Here is a 24,407-nt window from a genome sequence, read left to right as displayed (position 1 = left end):
ACATATTTTTCTTCTGACAAGTGACTATTTTACAGAATAAGGAAGTTTCTATAGGAATATCATCCAACATTTTAAGTATTGTTATATAAGGGACATTTCTCTTAGTAATGAAAAGAAAACTTTTAAAATATTAAGAGGCATGTATTTTAAAAATATTCTACATCTATAAGATTTTGTAATTTAATTACTTTGGATTTTTAATATTTCTACATAATGACATTTGACAACTTTTTTTTTTTTTTTCTGTTTTTCTCTCTAATAGTGAACCAGAAAATATTAAGGTGGCCAAGATTGTTTTCCTAGCCCTTGGAAGACTCAGGAATGCATCCACTTGCACTTTCCCGCCCATGAGGAATCTTCAGAGTTTTGCAGCCATGAAGTTAATATGTGGTTTCACAAGGGGAAACAGTGGCAAACCACGCTTGAACTCAGTCATGTTCTGAATCACTTCAGGCTGCAAAGAAAAAAAGTTTTCTCTTAGTGTATTTAGCCTAAAAAGCAGACCGAACAGGACATAAACTTTATTTTTACATAAACACACTAGTTTCTACACTATATATTACATATTATATCTACTGACCTCTCTTCCTGGATCAGTAACATCAGACGGTCTATGCAAACCTATGGTGAATGTCCCCAGTGGGACTCTGGGCCAGAGGGAAGAATCTTGGCTCTCCTCTGGGCACTCGAGGGCAGGCCCACTGAGGGCTCAGGACCGCCGCTTTGGCAGAGTGGTAGAGGCCAGTGTGCCCATCCGGCAAGAGCCTAATTACACTGCCAGCTTCCTCTTCTTGCAAGTAAATGCCAACCTTTCCAGATGATTAAAATGCACAAGCACCATGGAAAAGGCTGGGATAAATGTGGCTGGAGATGACTCATTGCAGAGTAACACAACTGTTCAAGCTAGAGGACAAGGCGGACAAGGGCAAAGGCTGAGTCTCTGCAGCTGAAAAAGGAAAGAATGGCAACCTCGTCTCTAAGGGAGACCTAAAGTAGATGCCCGAATACCTCGTAACCTGAAATCTCTAGGTCTTATGTGTCCTGGTGAACAAGCTCCTTCTAAGTAGGAAGTCCTCTAACAGGGCAAGCTAACGTGAAATTTATATTTCTTACTTGTGGCAAGGCTGGTGCTTGTGACAAATTTATATCATTTTGACATGGGAACTCTCCAACCACAGGACCTATAAAAAACAAAAGGTTTAATGCTTTGCACTTATTGATACTTGAACACAAGAGCAAACAAACAAACAAACACAAACCAGACTCAGCTCACTAAAACTCTGCACCAGGTCCCGTTCATGTACCTTTCAGATCCTTTTAGGGTGTGTGCTCCCAAGGCCTTGTTCGCTTGTCCTGCCTCCTATCCAGAGTGTCCCTAATGACGGTTCATGATGTTACTGTGCTTAAATAGCCTTGGCCACAGCTGCTTTAGTGCCCAGCTCTGACCTCACTGGACCCTGAGGCTCTGGCCACCCGGAAGGACCCAGTAAAACAACCTGGAAGGCTGGGGGAGTAAATGGTCACGGGGCAAACCGTCACAGACAGGAGATGGGAAGGACAGATAAACTGCTCACCCTTCCCCCGCCACATGCAGTTGTCCCATGCAGCTTCTTTGGAGATGCCCTACCAGCACCTGGCCTTGTTTCCTTATGGAGCTGTGGCCAGCTCGGCACTGTGTCCTCTGCTGTTGGCTCTCTCCTTCACTGCCTCATTTCCTTTTTCCCCTTATTTTTGCTTTGACAGAGCAGACCCTGTCTCCAGTTAGTTCTCCTTCTGTGCCCCTTTACTTCCTGGTGGTCTATAAGGGCTGTGACTATGGCATGGTACAGCTATCGCGTGCCTAAAAACACACTTTTGAAAAAGCCAATACTCAATACTTACAAGAATCCATTTCTCTGGCAAGAACATGGACGGATACTTTATGTCTTCTCGGGGCATCTACCGCCAACATTTCCTGGTTGGAAAGAACAGCAAGGTCACCCTTTTGCCCCACTAAGGAACTTAAAATGAGGTGCTCTCTTACGACCATGAAGAATCAGCTCTCACGCAGTCAGAAACAGTAAAGACGCCTCCCTTTCTTTCCCCTTACCTATAGTATTTCATTTGAACTCCACAAAAATTAGGAGGTAGGCAAGAATTATTCTTAACCCCATCTTACAATGAGAAAAGTGAGTCCAAGGAGATTAAGTGCTCAAGCTCCTACAGCTAGTAGGTACCTGGGCTGGGATTAAAACCCTAGCCTAGTTCTCACTGGGGTGTGACGCAGGGCTGCACCTACTGATCTGCAGTGTCTGCAGAGACAATGGCCTGAGCTTAGTTAAGGGATGACCACGATGCTTGCCCCCTAAGAAAAGAAGAAAACTAACATCTCTTGAGTGTCATCTTGTATCAGCCTCTCTCCTATGTTAGCTCACTTGATTCTCTGTAAGCTAAACATCATGATGATTCCTATTTTAGAGACTCTGACTCTAAAACAAAGAGTCACACAGGTGGAGTCACACAGCTTGGAAGGGATGGTGCCAGAAGTGAGGTTTGCTTGTTCTCTCCATTCCACCACGTTGCTTTGAGGGACTCCCCTTAGTTACTACCAAGAAAGTCAGGAGTGGTATGTTGGCAGAAGGATCCTGTGGGGAAGTGTCTCCTCACCTTTCCCTTGATGCTGGACCTGTATTTGTCTTTTCCAAAGGGAAAACACAAGTTGTGATGAAGCTTCCCCTGATGCCTCAGCCAGCAGCAATGTTTTGTAACCTCAGAGGAAGAGATCATCAGCAAAGCCAGACTGACTCACGGTTATTTACGGAACAGTTATTGCAAGCCTGGCCCTGTGCAGCTGCAATGGAAGCCCTGCTGAGGTTGCACAGCAAGCTTGCCCACGGCTCTGCCAGCTGGCAGAACAGCCTCTTTCAGGAGATCAGCCCAGGTCAGCCTCCAGTAACATGCAGTGCCTCATCTGAGAGCATCTTACTGGAGTAAAACGTTTGCTTCCAAAGATCTATTTTTGATCCCTTATCACCCAAACCTTCATTGCCCCCTTAACCTGTATCGGTTACAGCAGAATATCCTGTTCAATTTCCTGACCAACTTTGGATAATCCCCATTTTTCTAAAACCCAACCAATTGCAGAAATTTCTTAGAATTTCTCTATTCTAAGGAACACTAGAGTCCTAAGAGATACTTATAGGTATTCTGTGCAAAAAAAAAAAAAAAAAAAGTGTCCATAGTGACAGCAGCTTAGGAAATATTTTGTTAATCAAAACTAAACAAATGCTGGGCTAAAGAAATCTTAACTATGGGGTTCTTAGAACTTTTCAAAATCTAACATGCTCTGTGATTCACCAAGAATGAGAATAAAGAGTAGTCATTCCCAAACGTACATGGTCACGAAACCCTTTTTTCTAGGTACCCCCTATTAGTATCTTGTACCATGGAACATAGCTAGGGAAAGCCTGTTCTAGATTTAGCGTAAGCTTGGTAATAAACACTCATTTTTTTAAGACAAGAAAGTCAGTCTTATAACTGCTCTTTTCACAAATTCAATAATCAGGTACCACCTGTAACTTCAAATAAATAACAGAATTTGTGGAAGGAAAGAGAAATCTTCATTTCTTCTGGAAACCTCACAGTAAGTCATATTAAGTCATCATTCTTTTTGAACACACATAACTAATAATGTCTTAAAATAAATGTCTTAGGAACCAAAGAGAGCTGAACATGAGCACCCTCTTTTGTAGGCAGTTGAGAACAAGTAACTAACCTCACAAAGTGTAACAGTCTTAAGTAGTAAATCAACACAACTAAAACCCACTTTATAACACCAAGGAGGAAAACATATTCCGATCTAAAACATTCTGATTAAAATATTTAAAAATCCTAAGATTGAGTATTACTAATAAAGAGATAACGATAGAGACTGTTTAATAAATGCTACTAAGTGCCAATCACTTTACATACCTCATTTCAATGAATACCCCATAATCTCTATTTTGTAAATAAGGAAGCTTAAGTAATTTGGCCAAGGTCACAGAGCTAGCTAGCTGGTGATAGGGCTGAGCCCAGAGTCTGTGCTCAGAGGCCATATGTGCTCCTGCTGCTGCCCCACAGATCACTGAGTGAGGCCAGCAGCTCTGAGCAGGGCTCTGGATGGCTGAACAGCCTGGCTGCGGACACGTGTCCTGGAGCCCTGCTCTCACACCCAACTCTGCCCCTCACGGTCCTACTGCAGCTCTCTCTCCACAGACACAAAGACTACCTGGGGTTATATTTCAGAACAGAATCTTATTTTATATATTGTTTTATTTTAAAAATATGTATGTGTTGGGAGTTCCCTGGTGGTCCAGTGGTTAGGACTCTGTGCTTCCACTGCAGGGATTATGGGTTCGATCCCTGGTCGGAGAGTTAAGATCCCACATGCTGCATGGTGTGGCCAAAAAATAAAAGAAAAAAAAATTTTAAATTAAAAAAAAAAGCATGCATTTTTTGTTACATACATACACACACATTTTTTTTTAATAGATTTTATTTTTTCAAGCAGTTTGGGTTCACAGCAAAATTGAATGGAAGGTGCACAGGTTTTCCATATACCCACTGCCCCTTCACAGGCCGAGCCTCCCCCTTGTCAAAATATATATATTTTTAAAAGACTATCACTGGGACTTCCCTGGTGGTGCAGTGGTTGGGAGTCCGCCTGCCAGTGCAGGGGACACAGGTTCGAGCCCTGATCTGGGAGGATCCCACAGGCCGCGGAGTGGCTAGGCCTGTGAGCTGCAGCTGCTGAGCCTGCGCTCTAGAGCCCTCGCGCTACAACTACTTAAGCCCGCAACAGGGGAAGCAGCCACCACCATGAGAGGCCCGTGCACCGCGGCAAGGAGTAGCCCCTGCTTGCCGCAGCTGGGGAGGGCCCTCATGCAGCAGCGAAGACCCAACACAGCCAAAATTTAAAACTCAATAAATAATATTAAAAAAAAAAAAAGACTATCACTGCAAAAAAGCACAATTCCTCTACACAATGCAAGGGAGCCATGAGGTAAAGAAAATGGTAAATTGCCCAGCCAGCCATGTCCATAGCCAAAATGGTTCAAATCCCATTGCTGAGAAAGGAACATTCAAAATACTGTCTTTTACTGTCAAATTTTGAACCTAAAATTGCTACTGTCTCTCTTTTCTTATTGCTAAGGTGTTACTGGCTATATGAATACTTGTTTGCACATACAGAGACCAGAAACCTTGTCGTCCTGCAGAGGATCTGGGGGGAAAGTAACTGGTAGACGTGCTAAATCACCCTTTTCTTCTATGAAACTATCAGCACCTCCACCTCAGGGCTATTTCCTTTTCCTCACTCTCCCACACAGCACCAACAGTGGTGAATTAGATCTGATTAGCCTTCACTGTACAATTAATTTCACAAAATCATTCCAATGAGAACCGCAAGCACCACTCCTGTTACGGCAGTTACAACAGATCCCTGAGAAATGACCTTGAAAAGCAGACGACATCCCTCCCAGAGATGTTAGCGTGAGGCAGGACCTGAGCTCCCAACGAAAAACCTGGTGTCTGATAAATCAGATATGAACCAGGAGAAGTGGCTAAGGATACTAGATAAGGTATAATTCTAAGGCACTATGGTAATTATGGAGTAGAATTTTGTTCCTTGTCCTAAAAATCAGACATAAAAGTATTTTACACAAATTAGAGGTCTCAATACATTACAAAGAATATATATAGCGCTCTAGGTACACCTCTATTGCAGCATAAATTTTTAATTTCTGCACTTAGCATGGTTACTACACATTATATGCCCACTTAAAATTTTTGCTACCCTTCTATGAATTCTGTTACAGGTGGGGAAAATTTGGATGGTGTAAACCTCTTCAAGCTGTACTGGGAAAACTTTAATGGTGGTGCCTCTCTTTTCTCTTGATGAACTGAACTTTCTCAGTGAACTCAGGCATTTAAAGCTCACAAATCTGGGACCTCCCCGGTGGCGCAGTGGTTAAGAATCCGCCTACCAATGCCGGGGACACAGGTTCTAGCCCTGGCCTGGGAAGATCCCACAGGCCGCAGAGCAGCTAAGTGCGTGCGCCACAACTACTGAGCCTGCACCCTAGAGCCCACGAGCCATTACTACTGAGCCCGCGTGCCACAACTACTGGAGTCCGCGCTCTGCAACAAGAGAAGCCACTGCAATGTGAAGCCCGCGCACTGCAGCGAACAGTAGCCCCCAGCTCACCACAACTAGAGAAAGCCTGCGTGCAGCAATGAAGACCCAACACAGCCAAAAATAAATAAATAAATAAATATAATAATTAGTATAAAAAGTCATTCTACTTTTAAAAAAACTCACAAATCTCTAGTTTGGGATTAGCAGATATAAACTACTATATATAAAATAGACAAACAATAAGATCCTACTGTATAGCACAGGGAACTATATTCAATATCTTATAATAACCTATAATAGAAAAGAATATGAAAAAGAATATATATATAAAATGGAATCACTTTGCTGTACACCTGAAACTAACACGACATTGTAAATCAACTATACTTCAATAAACACAATTAAAAAAAAACAACTCAGAAGATCTCTGAACACAGTTCAAAGGTGAGTAATCATTTATTTTATTTATTTATCTTTTGCCGTACGCGGGCCTCTCACTGTTGTGGCCTCTCCCGTTGCAGAGCACAGGCTCCGCACGCGCAGGCTCAGCGGCCATGGCTCATGGGCCTAGCAGCTCCGCGGCATGTGGGATCTTCCCGGACCGGGGCACGAACCCGTGTCCCCTGCATCAGCAGGCGGACTCTCAGCCACTGCGCCACCAGGGAAGCCCACTAATCATTTATTTTTAAAAGGAGCCATAGTGGCACCTAAATTAGTGAAGATGATTTATAGTTGCCAGAGACTGGAAAATAATCGGATTCCCAAGTTCTATTTGTTTTCTTTGCTCTTTCTTCCCACCAAAAGCTCAGCGATGTTCTTTGCGGGCTGGGGCAAGGAACAGAGAGAAGAAACAGAAGGGTAACCTAAACAGGTGGATCTGGAAGCCAGGAAGGGCCACCACGGTCCTCGGTCCAGAGGGAGAGAAAAACAGTACTGAGTTCAATAGGGACTATTTCTTTTTCCTAACAGTAATATGTGTCAAAAATACTTAGGTCCAGGGCTTCCCTGGGGGCGCAGTGGTTGAGAGTCCGCCTGCCGATGCAGGGGACACGGGTTCGTGCCCCGGTCCAGGAGGATCCCACATGCCGCGGAGCAGCTGGGCCCGTGAGCCATGGCCGCTGAGCCTGCACGTCCGGAGCCTGTGCTCCACGACGGGAGAGGCCACAACAGTGAGAGGCCCGCATACCACACACACACACACAAAATACTTAGGTCCATAAAAATGTCTTCATAAGTCCTGCCTGAATGGGTTCAAAGCAGCAACACACAACACAGTGCATACAGTATTTCCTTATCAGTCAAAATCTAAACATGTAAATTGAACTTACCTTATAGAATTTGATAATATCTTCCTTGGTAAGTGTTTTTAAATAGGCAACTTCTGTATTATCTAAAAAAGTAATCAAACAGGAATTTACAATATTTTCATTTTAAGTATCCCAGAACACTACACTAAATGACAATATACTTCACTCCAACACTCTTAAGAATCCATCTTTTTGAGTGATCATCTGCTCCTGCAAGTAGTAAGGGAATAAATTTCAAGTAAAAAGTAAGAGGATATCCTGTCTCTCTAGTTATGAGCTGTTGGGTCTTGGGCTAGTCACTTCAAGTTTTCTGAGCCTCAGTTTCCTCATCTAGAAATTGGCGATAACAACTACTTAACTGACAATAACACAATACCAGGGGCACAGGGCAAATGCTCAATAAGTGGGAGGTATTGGGTTGGCCAAGAAGTTCACACAGGTTTTTCCGAAACATCTTATGGAAAAACCTGAACGAACTTCTTGGCCAACCCAGTACTATTAACAGTGAATCCAACTGCTAGAAAAATTACAGGTAAGGAAACACAGGCCCAAAAAATGTTACTTGGCTGAGACCTTTGGCTTGTTGGTGTCACAGTGAGAACACAACCCAACTCTTTCTGACTTCTAGTGTAGCTGAGCGCACTCCATTGTTAATCTGTTCTGAGAAAGGCAAAAGGAAGCTGATAAGCAGGACACTTTGGGGAGCACAGTCTCCCAAATCTAAAAGCACTGACAAATTTTGGGAGATCCCTAAAGGGAAACATCTGAACCCCTGCGCCTCCAGGGCAGCACCTGTCTCAAGAGAGTTCAATTTGCACATTTTCCGTTTAGAGTTATGAGAAATACCTACATATCTGTGCTCAGAGCCTCAGGGGCGTACTGAATGAACACAAAAAGTGAAATCAGATTTATTATTAGTGCATTATTATGAGACACAGATAGATCCAGCTCCTATTCAGAGAAGGAAAAAAAAAGCTAAAGTTTCTACTAGCAAATTGTTGTTACATTAAATAAAGATTCTTTAGAAGTGGTATGCCTCCACCCCCATCCCAAATCATACTGGAACATCACCTACGAAACAAATACCATTTTGTAGAATGGCATCAATGTCCTCAAATGTTTTACTTACATGCCATGAATGTTGGGGCCCTAATTTTGTCTTACCTCTGTCAAAATTGTATTGCTGGGAGATGATTTCCCCCCAGTATTTAGCACACTCTGCAGACAGTTTCTTTGGTTTGTCTAGTCGACGAATCGCTAATGCTTGGATGTGTTTTTGGAAGGCCTCTTCTGTCATGTCCTCTATGGACTTTTCCATGGTAATTAAGAAAGCTTCCACTCTGCTTTCTAGGTAGTGAGGTGGCTTTTCCGACTGGATGATGAACCGTAAGCCCTGTATGCCATTGGCTCGGCGTGGCCCACTGAAGACAATATAGCCTGAAACGCAAACACCAGCCAGTCAGGACCTTGGCATTTGAGACATGGGTCACTCTTAATCTTTCAAAAATTATCCTGTCAGAGCAAATAAAATCTACTTTAGGGCTTTATATTATTCACCTCTGAAGAAATGAGCAATTAAAATATCAGTTCCTAAGGACAGGGCAGAAGAGCTCGCTGAAGAATAGTTAGAAATTTGGAGATAAAACCCTTGTTTATCTTTCAAACTCAATATTCCCAGGCTCCTCCCTGTCTGCTAGTTAATCCCCTTCAATCCATGTTAAAGTTATTCTCGGGCTTTCCCTGGTGGCGCAGTGGTTGAGAGTCCGCCTGCCGATGCCTGCCGATGCAGGGGACACGGGATCGTGCCCCGGTCCAGGAAGATCCCACATGCCGCGGAGCGGCTGGGCCTGTGAGCCATGGCCGCTGAGCCTGCGCGTCCGGAGCCTGTGCTCCACAGCGGGAGGGGCCGCAACAGTGAGAGGCCCGTGTACCGCAAAAAAAAAAAATAAAATAAAAAAGTTATTCTCATCCCTATGAAATGCTGGACTCATTTTCATCCCTTAACCATTGTCCTAGCTCGGTTGCCTTTCATGTCCAAGTTCCTTATGTGAACTTGCCTCCACTATTGCATTTCTTGCTAGATAACCCATTCCTGGACCAACTCCATTCAGACTGCAAATCTTTAGACCAAGTAACTGAAGGTCATACTTCCATTGTCACCTTGTGAGCTCATACACTACCTACCGTCTACATCTTTCCTAAACAGCATTCGTGGCTTGCCTTCTCCAGCTGCTCTGCCCCAAACCACACCTCCCTTCCTTCAGCATAGCCTTTAGAGTTTGAACACTCTTAGTAGCATTTGCCACACTGTACTACAATTATTCCTTACAGGTCTGCATCCCTGACTAGATTGTGAGCTCCATGAAGGAAAAGACCATCCATAACTTATCCACTTTTGCTGTCCAGCATCTACCATTGTGGTTATTTAAAAAAAGATTGTTACTTGGGGACACTCACCCAAATCCTTTTTCATTGGTTATTCAATGTACATTACTGGGGCTTGTTTCTTTCCTTAATTGATCACACCTGCCAAGATCTCCAAGGCTTTTAACAGTGCCCAGAACTCTGCCAAAACATTTCCTCAACAGACACTTACTGAGTACCTTCTATGTGCCCCAGGCTTGGGAAACAAAGATGAATAAAAGAAAATACCTGCCCCCTCAATGAACCCAAAATTCAGTAAATCTAAGCTTCTGTGGATGGCTTGCTTCCCACCTTGTCACCCATAACAGACTTCCCTTAGCATCCCACCCGAAATGACCTTTTTATAGACTCGTATGTACTGTAAACACAGTTCATCTCCTTAAGAACTGCTGTAATGTCCATAAGATGTTAATTGCTTATCTTCTAGAAGTGGATTCCCCATAAACAGGCTTTCACAGTCTTTCTGAGTACAGCATGCCTGAAGCGTCATGCTAGGGGACTGTACATGTGGAGAATGCTCTCGAGGACAATGGCTGTTCCTCAAGGACTGAGGTATCCTGCCATCCCCTGCTTCCCCCTCACCCAGCTGTTCCTTGGTGCGCAGGGTGTTGAAGCATGGCTCGGAGATGATCTGACAGAAGAGCTCCAGAAACATGTTCTCCGAGGTGCTCTGCATGTCTGTTTGGTAGTATATCTCGATGCCACAGTTATTGTGAACTTCATTCCTCTGCTGATAGACAAACCATCCTCCTAGGAAGTTTCAAGAAGACAGCAACACGTTCAAAAATTTATTTAGGGTTTAATAAAGTTACTGTTTTGTTTGGCTGTTAGGAAGTTGCTCAGTTCGGTTGGTGTCTTTTGGCAGTTCCAAACTATTACAACTAATTCATTAAGAATGTGAAACTCAACTTACCCAAGGGAATCCTAATACAGTGATCTGTCCTTGGTAGGCCCTCTATAAATACTCACTGACTTTAAAGGGCAAAACACTTACAAAAAACCCATTTTATGACTAAGTATTGATGCTAAATGAGATCCATAGTTAATGAAATCTACAATGTAGTGTACGTACTAGATTAGAACTAGCTAGTATCTATAAGAACTTCAACAGAAATACTACCTATGTTTTAATAACCATACAAAACAATTTCTAAATGACTAGTTGTGCCAGTATCTACTTAGCATTCTATTTCTAATATTGTTTACCAACACCCACACTGAAGGTCAATTCACAAATTTACACAAATGTGCACAGTGCTTAGAGATGACTTAGCCTAACACCTTACTTTAGAGATGAGGAAACTAAGACCCTGAGAAGCGGGGTGACTTGTCCAAGGACACAAAGTTGGATGGTGGAGAGCTAAGACAAAAACGCAGATATGCTGATCAAGTATTCATCAAAGTTATAAACAGATGGCCATGCTTTATGATCTGACAACTATTCCATGAGCAGTAAATGTGACTAAGCAAATACACCATGCTTAGTCACTGCCTGATGACCATGTGCTATGGTTTTTGAATGGCAGTTTGTTCGTTCATTCAATCATCTGTTCTTTCAGCTGTACCGAGCGGCTTGTGGGATATTAGCTTCCCAACCAGGAATCGAACCAGGGCCCTAGGCAGTGAAAGTGCAGAGTTCTAACCACTGGACCACCAGGGAATTCCCTTGAATGGCAGTTCCTGATTCTCCCTCTCTGCCATGCTGCGGTGACTGAGGAACAAACTAAGTGAAGTTTGAAAGTAACCATTACCAGGTCTGTAATGACTGGCCATGCAGAATAGCAGTGCTGTGCTCAAAGTGTCTTTTTGCATTCAACAGAGAGATCCTGAGGTAATGCTTTAGTAGCTACTCAAGTGAGCCAGACACAGACTCCAGCCTTAAGAAATGTATAGCCTAACGGGGGAGATGGAGATGCACTTCAATCCCAATACAAGAGAAGAAGTGCTCAGTAGGTTAAACAAGGAAAGGTTCAGAAAACCTGTGCTGTGGGTTCAGAAGAGGAAGTGATTACTTTTAGAAAAAGTTCAAAGAAAAAAATCAATGCTTCTCATCCCTGGTCTAACATACTTCCCACCATATAGTTCTGAACAATATTGAAAATAATGCTTAATGAGTTCTATATCAAAGGAAACCACTGTTAATGTAAAAGTAACCCAACATTGCAAACTCCAATATATTATTATCAATTCTTTATATTAATTCCTTATCAAATATGCATGCAATGAATACATGGTGTTATCTGCACCTGTGAGTCTTCTGCCAAAGACTCCTATGCACTCCTAATTCTAATTTACAATTTTTATAAATAAATTTTATTTCATGCTTCACAGTCAACATTTCTTTAGTTTTGTGATTTTTCCCTAACTCCTCTATACTCAATTACCAGTCAATTCCAGTATCATTCTCTTCAAAATAATTGCCTACCTCCAATTTTACCTCTTTGGCACTCCTACAGATAATTTTCCCGCAGAATTATCTACTTCTAGCTATAAATAGTAGAGGATCCCAGTAGATCTTTACCATAAAACTATATATTATCATCCAAGTGACTTCAACTCATCTGTAATCACACACAATATTATGTCAAAGTAGTCCATTACCAAAGATATAACATTTCCACTTACTGTCAGGGAGCTGAACTTCTCTATACCGAACCAGTTGACTTGGAAGGAGAGGTTTTGTATGAGCATGTTCAATAAGGGTGTCTTCAACCATCTGCATAATTCCTAATGCAGCCTGTGGAAGAAGATAGGTCATAGCACATTACAAATCACAAATGTATCTTGATTAGATAGTAGCCCATGCAATATGAAACAACATGCTTGTGAAACAAACTAACCTAGTTTATCATAAAAGTGGATTTTTAAATCTTAAATACATTTGATCCTGTTCAAATGGATAAAAACTGAACTCATCAATTTGCAACAGAGTCAGTATGGTAGTAGTGAAGAGAAACAGAGACCCAGACAATCATCAGCACTGATCTCGATTCTGGGGAAAAGGCACTGCCAAAGCTGGAGAGGTATTGATGATGGAAAGGTGGTCCCACGTCAATGACCCACACCAGACAACTGGGGCTATAGCAAAGCAAAGGAGGTAAGCATGAGGCTTTATTCTGAATAAAACTGACCTGGGGAAGAATACTGTCTCAGCCACTTATTCGCACCTGACCTTGGCATATTGTTTTGGAGGCAATATAACAGAGTGGTGGAGAGTGTGGGCTTTTAAGACAGACTACCAAGGGAATCTGGAATGCTTTCCACGTGCTAAACACTTAGAATATACTATTTAATTTAATCCTTATAAGTAATTTTACCGATAAGGAAATTGAGCATAGAGAGATTAAGACGTTTTCAGAAGATTACATAACTTGTAAGCGGAGGAGTCAAGGTTTGAATCCAGGCTGATTCTACACCATGTGCTCTTATCCACTACACAGTCCTGCTGTCCTACAGAGTAGGGATAATTATTCCCATTTCCTTCAATGATTGCAAGAGGCAGGCAAAAACAGAGGAGACAGCTGTGAAAGTAGGTCCACAGTTAACCATGATCATTCTGCTCCCCCTATACCCTCCCCTACCTTCCTGCACAGGGCAGGGAAGCCTGAGTCAACACTAATGTGCTTATACAGCCACACTGTGGTGGTTAGTTCGTAATCTTAGACCAACTAGGGTAAAATTTTCTCTTGCAATGATGCATAAAAGATTATTGCTAAAACCTCAATCCCGCACCTGCTTTGTTATGTTTCCATGGAGAAGGGCTTCAATGTGCAGCCGTGACAGGAGCTGAGGTATGAAGGCCTTAAGGCGAGGAAGGGTAACATCTGTAAACAAGAGTAAGAAATAGTAAGCTCTACCTATAAGGTAGGTAGTTTTTTTTTAAAAAAACTCTGAAGTAATTTGAGATTTACAGAAGAGTTGCAAAAATATTACAGGGAGTTCCCATATACCCTTCACCCAGTTTTCTCTTACGTTAACATCTTTAACAACCATAGGATGATGATCAAAACTAAGAAGTTAACACTGGGACAATACTATTAACTAAAATACAGACTTTATTTGGATTTCAGGTTTTCCACTAATATCCCTTTTCTGTTCCAGGATCGAATCCACAATCCCACCTTGCATTTAGTTGTCATGTGTCCTTAGTTTCCTCCAATCTGTAACAGTTCCTTGGTCTTTCCTTGCCTTTCATGACCTTAAGATTTTTTTTTTTTTTCCAGTACGTGGACCTCTCACTGTTGTGGCCTCTCCCATTGCGGAGCACAGGCTCCGGACGTGCAGGCTCAGCGGCCATGGCTCACGGGCCCAGCTGCTCCGCGGCATGTGGGATCTTCCCGGACAGGGGCACGAACCCGCGCCCCCTGCATCGGCAGGCGGACTCTCAACCACTGCGCCACCAGGGAAGCTCTGACCTTAAGAGTTTTAAGCAGTACTGCTCAGTTATTTTATAGAATGCCCTTTATTGGGGCTTGTCTAGTGTTTTCTCGTGCTTAAATTGAGCTTCTGTATCCTTAGAAAGAATACCCCAGAGGTAATATGTCTTTCTCAGGGCATCACATCGGGGGCACATGATGCTGTTACGCTGTAATACTGGTGATGTAAACACTGACCACCACGTGGCTATAGTGCTGTCTGCCAGGGGACTGTTTTAATCTTTTGGTTATAATTAAGTAACTCATGGATGCTCTACAAGCAATTAGGAAAAGCCACCCCACCAATGCCTTCTTTTCCCATTATAATTTTTAAATACTTACTTTGGAGGAAATACTTTGAGACCACACAAATATTTTGTCCTTACTTAACTTTTACCCACTAATTTAGCATTCAATGGTGGATATTGCCTGTATCAATTATTATTATGGAATCCTAATAGTGAATTTTCTGTTCTTCTCATTACTTTTACATGTACTGATTTAATTCTTCAGTAAAGAAGAGTTGTCCCTTCTCCATTAGGACACCATACTAATAAATGCTACAATGGATGCTAAAATTAGTGAATAAAATTTAAAGAGAGACATAGGAAGGGAATTAACAAGTGCTTACTATGCATCAGGCATTTTATAGATGTTATCTTATAAACTATAAATTATACGTTATTATCCCCATTTTAAAGGTGAGAAAACTGAAGTTAAGAAAATTTAAGTTTCTTGTCCAAAGTCATCAAGCTAGTAAGTGGCAGAGCTGCATTTGAATCTAATTCCAAAATGCATACCCATCCCACTCCACTGCACTGCCCTAGAAGTCCCCTTCACTAGACCCCTCAGCTCTCTCTGCAAACTTCTATAACAATACTCAGTCTCTTTGCCTCTACAAAAAACAATCTGTTTTACATTTACGCTTTGCCACTAGACTGGAGCTCCTTGATCCAAGAAACCCCACCTAATTGATCATTTTTTAATCTCAAGCACCTGCAGTCTGGTGCCTGGTGCATAGCAGGCAGGCAGTAAATGCGGTTTGACCACACTGAATTCTGAGGTTCTTGCTACCCTGGCACCTGGAGAGCTGACAGACGTAGAGTCACGGGGGAGCCAGCCTCTCATATTGAGTTGTCTCCAGATTAAGCCATGTTGGCATTACCGGATTATTGATGAATATATATATCAAAACAGAATGATTATTAGAGCAGAAAATTTCAGCCGAAAAAGTGCTGACTTTCTCTTTATAAAACACATTTTAGGAAGGCATCACACGCCTATGTGAAACTTTAGAACTAATTCTGCTTACAATTCATATACCATCTGACCCAGAATCTAACAAAGGGGGTGGGAATCCCCAAATCTCTGCTTTTGGATCATGCTGAATGCAGGTTCGGTCTCTTGAAAATGTATTTAAAATCAATTATGTGGTATTTTTTAAAAAAGGTAAAATTCCTGCTTGTTACAACCGGATGTGACTCATAATCATTTTACAAAGAAAAGTGTATTAACTGTCCAGATTAAAAACGTATCTGTTCTAGTTAATGAATTTTATAATCTATATGCCTACTCAACCAATAAAATAATGACCTTCAATACTTTGCTCTTGATTTGTCACTAAAGTCATCAAAGGCGCAGTGATACATAATAAGAAAGGACTTGTCATAAAAGATCATTAAAGGACTTCCCTGGTGGCGCAGTGGTTGAGAGTCCGCCTGCCGATGCAGGGGACACGGGTTTGTGCCCCGGTCCGGGAGGATCCCACATGCCGTGGAGCGGCTGAGCCCATGAGCCATGGCTGCTGGGCCTGCGCGTTCGGAGCCTATGCTCCGCAACGGGAGAGGCCGCAATGGTGAGAGGCCTGCGTACCGCAAAAAAACAAAAACAAAAACAACAAAAATGCCTAAGCATTCTTTCTGTGTGATAAGACTTTCAAGCTCAGCCCTTTTTTCCTTTTTTGAAAACTTCAATATTAACAAGGTAAGTGCTTGGGTCAAAACACTGTCATCTGCAGAAATCTGTTAACAGTAATAACTGACTATTGTGGGTCCAGGTTGAAAACAGCAAATGTGGTTATAAACTGCCTGAATACAAAAGCCACTTCAAAGGCCACCACTGCTTTTCTAAAAACAAAAACAAAACAAAAACAAAAAAACCCAAAAAACAGTATGCACAGCTGGCTTTAATGGAACTACAAGTCATTAGAAAGCATAAATACTAGGTAATAGGATAAAACCAAAATGATTTTAGAAAAGAATGAAGAAAGCATTAGGCTATAAGTAGAAAGAGTCTCACCATCCAGGGCTTCTTTCAATTCATCTTTAGTCCAGGCCACTTCAGTCATCAGCAAGCGGAGGTAGTACATGGCGTGCTGGTGAGGCTGTTCAGCTCGGAAATTGTTAAGAGATCGCATATACTAGTGAAGGGAGACGTGGGTTTGTTAATTTTATCGATCTTTTTAAAATCATTTCAAAAGGTCAGCTATAATCAAACTTCATTTTGCATAAATGATGTGTTAAATGGGATGCAGAGATATCTGCTTCATCTTCCTTTTCGAAGTTATGTAATTTAGAATGGGACTTACTCCTCTCTCCCTTTGATACATACTTAAACTAAAGAGCATGTTTTTTCTTTCTTTTTTCTTGAAGTCTTATTTTTTTAAAGTAATTTTTTTGTTTTTTGTGCCCATAATTAAGAAATGTAAAGTTAAAGTTAAGAAATGTAAAAGGTAAAATTCTGAGAACAGAACTTCAATTAAATTCAATTAAAATATATGTTCCTTATAACACCAGAAATAGTATCAGGAGTGAGGTGTGTACACTGAGTCTTAAAAATGATTGCGGACCTCCCTGGTGGCGCAGTGGTTAAGAATCCGCCTGCTAATGCAGGGGACACAGGTTCGAGCCCTGGTCCGGGAAGATCCCACATGCTGTGGAGCAACTACGCCTGTGCACCACAACTACTGAGCCTGCGCTCTAGAGCCCGTGAGCCACAACTACTGAGCCCGTGTGCCACAACTACTGAAGCCCATGTGCCTAGACCCCATGCTCTGCAACAAGAGAAGCCACCACAATGAGAAGCCTGCACACCTCAACGAAGAATAGCCCCCGTTCACCGCAACTAGAGAAAAGCCCGCATGCAACAACGAAGACCCAACGCAGCCAAAAATAAATTAAATAAATAAATTTTAAAAAACGATTGCATGTTGTACTTTCAAAAGGTTTATTTTTTTTTTTTGCCATACTGCAAGGCATGAAGGATCTTACTTCCCTGACCAGGGATCGAACCTGTGCCCTCTGCAGTGGAAGCTTGGAGTCTTAACCACTGGACCACCAGAGAAGTCTTGGGCATACTTTTTCTTTGTCCAGGCTGCTGCTTTAACCCCAGCATCTGACATGTACTCTAAGTACCTTCACTACGGGATCTCTTTCATCTCTCAGAAAGTTATCCCCAGTTTTCAAGGCCTCCATCTCTTGGCATCCTTTAATTCTTCACCATAAGGTCATCCCAAAAGTCTCTCTAAGCAAGCAACATGGATATGTATATATATAAAATATTGAATCTTGATTTGAAAACTGATGATAATTTCTTTGGGTGTACAATGAAGGTCATAGTTTGGCTTTTAAAGTAGCTATCCATCCCATATTTCCATTACTGGACCAACCATGAGTTGAATTTAAGTGGAAGATAACATCAAGTCTAAATAGTCTGCCCTAATGTGACAAGGCTGCATGGAAGGCTGAGGTCCCTCCTGCAGAATAGAGGGTTCTTCTTTTTTTTTTTTCTTTTTATTTATTTATTTGTTTGTTTGTTTACTTATTTATTTTTTATTTTTGGCTGTGTTGGGTCTTCATTGCTGCACGTGGGCTTTCTCTAGTTGCAGCGAGCGAGGGCTACTCTTCGTTGCAGTTCACAGGCTTTTCACTGCGGTGGCTTCTCTTGTTGCAGAGCACAGGAGCTAGGCACGTGGGCTTCAGTAGTTGTGGCTCATGGGCTCTAGAATGCAGGCTCAGTAGTTGTGGCGCATAGGCTTAGCTGCTCTGCGGCATGTGGGATCTTCCCAGACCTGGGCTCGGACCTGTGTCCCCTGCACTGGTAGGCGGATTCTTAACCACTGAGCCACCAGGGAAGCCCTAGAGTGTTCTTCTTAAATGGAGGTTGGATGAAACCTTCAAGGAGTCCCTGAAAGCCACTAGGTCTACCTCAGGCTCTTCTCTGAAAGTCAGTGCTATCCTAGCTCTTAGGGCCTACAGAGAAAGGGGCCAGGTGTCCACCAGAGTCTCCCAGGCTTTCCTTCTGGATAGAGTATAGGATTCAGCAAAGATAGGATAAAACGACTGCCACAGGGTTATGAATGCTTCTTTTCCTCCTCGCCTCTTTTTCAAAAATGTTCATAATGTGGCAATATCACCTTATGAATTAAAAAATTATAAAAATAAGTTGAGAAAACTTACTGCCTCTTTGATAATTTCAAATCTTTTTTCATCAATCTCAAAGGTAGCCATTTTTTCAATGATCTTCTTTAGCAAAATTGGCTGCTTGTCATTATAACCTTTCACCGAGAGCTACGGAAAGAGTTCAGGATATTAAAAGTCTAAAATTAACATGAAACAACTTCAACTTGACTTTAAAACATGTAGAAAATCCCCAAACCAGGTGTATCAAAATAAAAATAAAACAAGAAATTAAATGAATTTCATTTCTCATATAGTTCGACACTTAGGAAGATAACATTGACCATCTTTATTTACTAATATCCAAAAGCATATGCTTTTCCTAAACAAAAACAATAGCAGGAAAACTTACCTGGTGCCAAACTACGGCAGTACACACTATATATCATCAAAATTCAAGTTCCCATTAAGTCAAAATTAATTATAGAATGTGTTTTAAATTTAACCTTCAAAAAGAATTTCTAAAGAATGGCAGGCTTAAGATTTTTATAGTTGTGTTAAGAAGGTAAAAATCATAGGGGAGGGTTACCTAGCAAACTACTGGATATGTCCCCAAATTGTTTATATTTAAATATTTTTAAAAATCATCTCTTAAGAAATCAGGAAGTCCCAATTTTGTATCATATGGCATTTTGCCACTTTTCTTGTCCAATGTTGCCCAATAATGGTCCTTAGGTCTCACTACTTGCTTGTTTGATGAGTTCTGCTGATGTACCAAAAGCCAGTGGCAAAACAGATGTGAAGTAAGGATACACTGTATGTACTGTCTGGATTTTGCCTTAGGACAATCTACTTTAATAGTTTCTGAAAGCATAACGTTTTGAAAAGCAGGGGAAGCCTATTATCACATTTCCTACTATTATATTGCCACATGGTGGCACCCACAGAGGTTAGAGGATACACTGGAACTAGAATATCTCTGGACGCCTCTACCTTATGAAAATTGATAGGCAAGGGGCTTCCCTGGTGGTGCAGTGGTTGAGAGTCCGCCTGCCGATTCAGGGGACACGGGTTCGTGCCCCGGTCCGGGAAGACCCCACATGCCACGGAGTGGCTGGGCCCGTGAGCCATGGCCGCTGAGCCTGCGCGTCTGGAGCCTGTGCTCCGCAACGGGAGAGGCCACAATGGTGAGAGGCCCGCGTACCGCAAAAAAAAAAAAAAGAAAAAGAAAAAGAAAAAGAAAATTGATAGGCAAGTATCTCAGCAGGAGTGAAGGTCACTGCCCATGGAAAGCACATCCTGTACTGTGGGAACTAGACTGACAACTAGCAGAAAGCCCATCTGTCACACATTAAAAATGATTTATTTTAATGGTGATATGCTACTAAAACTCAACAGCAAAAAATAAACCATAGATTATTACTTTTCTATTTGGATTTTATTTTGACCTCTGAGCTTCAAATTTCCCTGGACTCTGAGAATGGTTAGGTTATATATATTCTTATACATTAAACAAAAACTACCAGAGAAGTTACTTGTATGAAGAAAAAAAGTCACCGCAAAATAAATAAAATTTAAAAACCCTAAAACCTTTTGTATAGAATTAGAAAGAGTACACAGTGCATGCTCTCATTTTAGTTGTTATGAAAACATACAACATATTTTTAAGAAAAGTGAAGGTGAATGTGTGCTAGAAGAGGGATGTTAATTTGGAAATGAGATATAAGTTTGGAAACATAACAGAAACGGTTTCAAGAGAAAGGATCTAGTTATTTCTTGGGATGCATTTAATAATGTTTATCTTAAAACACACTTAAAAGTAGTTAATGATACATGCTACAAGATAAATTAAATGAAAATGTCAGTCATATTTGAACACAGGAACTTTCTACTACTGTCAGCAGAAATAAAGAAGCTTATAATATAAGTAAAATTCAGCACCACAACAGTAACTATGGGTATCTTTCACTTACAGATGTTAATATATTCAAATACATGGAAAGAACAACATGCTTTCAGGATTAATATGTTAAACATTTCAAGCAGAGGAACATGCAAATAAACGTAGCATAAATACATGTTCACAAGATGCACTAAACTCTACTAAATCATTTGTTAGTGGAACTAATACTAACTTGAGTTCTTCAATCATTAAAAAGGTGCAAGGAAAAAACCATCAATCTTCTTGTTTTAAAATGCAGAAGTTAATAGTTTTCCCAAGCTCAACATAATGCTTAAACGGTGTGACGCCTTTTCTTTCGTTTTCATTTTACTTACAAGTATTGCATTCATTCCTGATGCAATGCCATAGCTCAAACCTGAGAGGCGTGCTGCATATGTATACTCTTTTAAATCATCCTTCAATAACCTGATAAACAGGTATGTCATGTTGCAATGGAGAGGATCAGCATAAATGTAGCGACTAACAAAAAGAAAAACAAAAGAAATGCTTTGATACCTCAAGCAGTGGCATGGTAATGAAGAAACATGACCGAAGAGTATGAATATGCAGCCTCATGATCTGAATTTCTAGGGAAATAGTATAGGCCAACCTTTTGTTTTACAATGGCAGGAAGACTTCATTCTCTGTTGTCAAAGACCAAGACTTCAGATACAGAATGGGAGAGGTCTAAACCTAAATCAGGGTCCAATTTTGTTTTGAGGAGAAAAATATGATAGTCTGATGAAAGATGTTTAAAAAAAAAGAAATCAAGGAAAATTTGCATAATATGAATGGCATATTGCTGAATACTTAACAGTAAGAGCTAACTTAAAAATTAAATGATGCGAAAATATGATTAGTCACAAAAAAAGAAATTAAACTCACACCCTCAATCAAAAATGCTTCCAGCAAATCAATATAAAAAATGTTGATGAGTGGAAGGCTCTAAGACGTGGGTACTTACATACATCCCATAGATGGTATTTTGGAGGTCATAGCTCAAGCCTGCTAGCTCTGCTGCATATGCATACTCGTTGAGTGAGTCTTTGAGGAGCTCAAGGTACAAATAGGCCATGTTACAGTGCAAGGGGTCCACATAAGCAAATGGGCTGGAAGAAAATGTTGACAGTAAAATAGCTGATTTATTACTTCCCAATGTGATATGGCCTTTCGAGATGGATCAAGGAACTGAACAGGGGTTAAAATAACTTCCTGAAGATACACTTTGAATACACATGAATTCTCATGAGGAAAAAAACAAGATGTTTAAAAAAGAAGCTTGAAATATGCTATGTGTGCTGGTAGTGGTGAAGAGGGAGAAGGAATTGCTTACCCCAGATGGCGTGGTAGAACTGACAAGTTAGAAACACTGCGTAGGTAAGGAGGAACAGGCCAAAACGCATGCCTACATTTAGGCTAATAGGAGAAGGCATGGCTGACAGAGCTGATAACAGCATGTGTGTGTCCTCCTTCTCCCTCTAAGCAAGCCATACCCTTGGTGGACAGGAGGATGAGATTGAGAAGTTTGTGTGCTATGATTATATAAACTTAAAAGGGAAAAACTGAGACTTGAAAGAGAAAGATTAAGACCTGTGAAAATGTTAGCTTATCTCTTGAGTTTCCTCCCAAACCAAGAGACTGGAACACTGTCAGTAAAGTAATTGATAATATCCATCATACAACTACAGCCAGAACTAGGAAAAAATATTAAAACAGGAAAATTTTTAAGTGAGAAAGAGCAACAAAAGAGAGGAAATAATTACAGAGTGCAAGAGCTAAATAGGACCACAGAGATGACCTGACTTAAATCTTCGTTTCCCAAATAAGAAGCATCACTTTCCTCATGTCACCTGGGCTAGTAGCAGCAGAGTCAGGATTCAGATTTGAGTCAAATGACCTATTCATTTGACTATGTGACACTGCTTACCTTTATGAGAAGCAAGTAAAAGATTCCTTCATTCAACAAATATGTACTACATTCTCACTATAGTGCTAGGCACTTCTCTAGGTACTGGGAATAAAGAAGGAACAAATCAGGCAGAGTCCCTGACTTCACAGAGTTTAGAGCCTAGTTGGAAGAGACAAATAATAAATTTAAATATGATACATCAGGTGGTGATAGTGTTATGGAGAAAAACTATGCAGGGTCAGAGGAACGGGAGTGATGGGTAGTGGGACAGGAAGATTGCTAATTTACATAAAATTATTAATAAATTAAATTGTTATTATTAAAATTATTATTAATTATTAATCAAGGCCACTCTGAAAGGTGACATCTGGGTCCAGACCTGAAGGAAGCAAAGGAGCAAGCCCTGGGGATATCTGGGTGAACTTTCCAGGCTGAGGAAACAACCAGTACAAAGGACCTGAGGTAGCCTCGTGGCTTGGTTTGTTTGGCAGCAAATTAAAAATTTCACTCTATCTATAGCACAGTAAATATAACCGACGCACTGACATCAGAGCCAGAAATTTTATCAAAAACTGATAATTAAGTAAAAATAGGGGTAAAATGCTTAGCTACAGAGAATTGAAATCAAAGAGAAAATTCTAAAGCTATACATTCTCCACCTGGCAAATCTAAATAACACTCTGTCATTTAATTTTTTAAGTATTATACATGATGACAGACTTCCTTCTTTAGTCAAACAGAAGGAAGCAGTTCAGAAACTTACTAGCACAACTCACAAAAGCATCAAAGCAAAAGAGAGTCCTTGAAAGGGTTCATCCCCACAGGCACCCTTAGGTGGAAGTGCAAAGCTAGAAAACAACAAATCTGGGAGTTCAAAGTCATATGGATCAAGCTCAGAACGCAATTCCAAGAAGTGTCCTAAAATGCTGCATCCACAGCAGCTATGCTGGTGAACTGGAGAGTGTCCTAAACTAACTTTTAAAAGAGAACATGATTCAAGTGGAATTCTTAAATCCTGGTTCACTTGTTCACTTAAAACATACTATTTTGTAACCAGATGTTATATGCTTAAATATGGATCACAGAGTTTTAAAAACTGTACATATGCATAATATTATCCTATTTCTGAAAAGATTAAAAGGATAGACACAAACAGAAAATTTATTTAAGAACGTACAAGAAACCTAATAGTGTTTACCTCTAGAGAGACCAGAACACGGAGACGGATTGGTGGGAAGCAGACATTTTAAATTCTGAGAACTATGCTAGGCAGTTTAGAGAACGCAAACATATCAAATGGTCTCTCAAAAGGTATTCTGAAGCCAGATCATAGAAGCCAAATGGGAAAGTGTGACAAGCTGCTTAGAGGGTTAAAAATATCACTCTGAACTATCAAAAAATAAAACCAGTTTTGTAATGCTCTCTACCAACAGCAAGCCATAATCAGAAAGCCCATGTTTGATGTAAACAAACAAACAAACAAAAAACAACACCAACAATCTCAGCGCAGCTCTAGATAATCTATGAATCTCATGCTATAAATAAACAATGTTTACATCCCTACAGTCTCAACATACTTGTTTATGAACTATTAACTTCCTACATAAGAGATTCTTTTTCTCTTTTCTAAAACATTTAAAACACATCCAGCTTTAATTTCATGCCAAGCAAATCAAATAAAAATTAATGAAAAAGTTGATCATTATACTGAACATTATTAAAAAATGATCGGTTTATTTTATAAACACAAACCACTGAATTTTAGAAATATAAAATTATAGAGTGCAAACTCACAAAGTAAAATTTAAATTGAGTGATAACATTATCACACAAATAAAAGGAGATAGAGATAAACT

The 24,407-nt window shown here is 40.7% G+C and overlaps 1 protein-coding gene across 3 annotated transcripts in view; it reads right to left on the bottom strand.

Moving 5' to 3' along the window:
• Positions 1–225: 225 nt before the first annotated feature.
• IDE (insulin degrading enzyme) overlaps positions 226–24,407 on the bottom strand; it is a 109,958-nt gene continuing 85,776 nt past the window's right edge. For 2 of the 3 annotated variants that reach the window (XM_030865087.2, XM_030865084.2), the window contains 11 exons: positions 21,607–21,751; positions 18,761–18,871; positions 16,602–16,722; positions 13,621–13,712; positions 12,514–12,625; positions 10,471–10,638; positions 8,629–8,901; positions 7,486–7,547; positions 1,882–1,954; positions 1,114–1,181; positions 226–454 (listed from right to left, as the gene is read on the bottom strand). In XM_030865087.2, the coding sequence (XP_030720947.1) occupies positions 359–454; positions 1,114–1,181; positions 1,882–1,954; positions 7,486–7,547; positions 8,629–8,901; positions 10,471–10,638; positions 12,514–12,625; positions 13,621–13,712; positions 16,602–16,722; positions 18,761–18,871; positions 21,607–21,751 (1,321 nt within the window). In that variant the 3' untranslated portion in view covers positions 226–358. Of the gene's footprint in view, positions 455–1,113; positions 1,182–1,881; positions 1,955–7,485; positions 7,548–8,628; positions 8,902–10,470; positions 10,639–12,513; positions 12,626–13,620; positions 13,713–16,601; positions 16,723–18,760; positions 18,872–20,977; positions 21,123–21,606; positions 21,752–24,407 lie in introns of all 3 variants that reach the window. The other variant, XM_030865088.2, reaches the window with a different exon arrangement.

This window comes from Globicephala melas, chromosome 16 (genome assembly GCF_963455315.2).
Source record: "Globicephala melas chromosome 16, mGloMel1.2, whole genome shotgun sequence".
NCBI lineage: Eukaryota > Metazoa > Chordata > Mammalia > Artiodactyla > Delphinidae > Globicephala > Globicephala melas.
The sequence above is the reverse complement of the archived record's forward strand: the minus strand, read 5'-3'. Positions and strand labels throughout refer to the sequence as shown.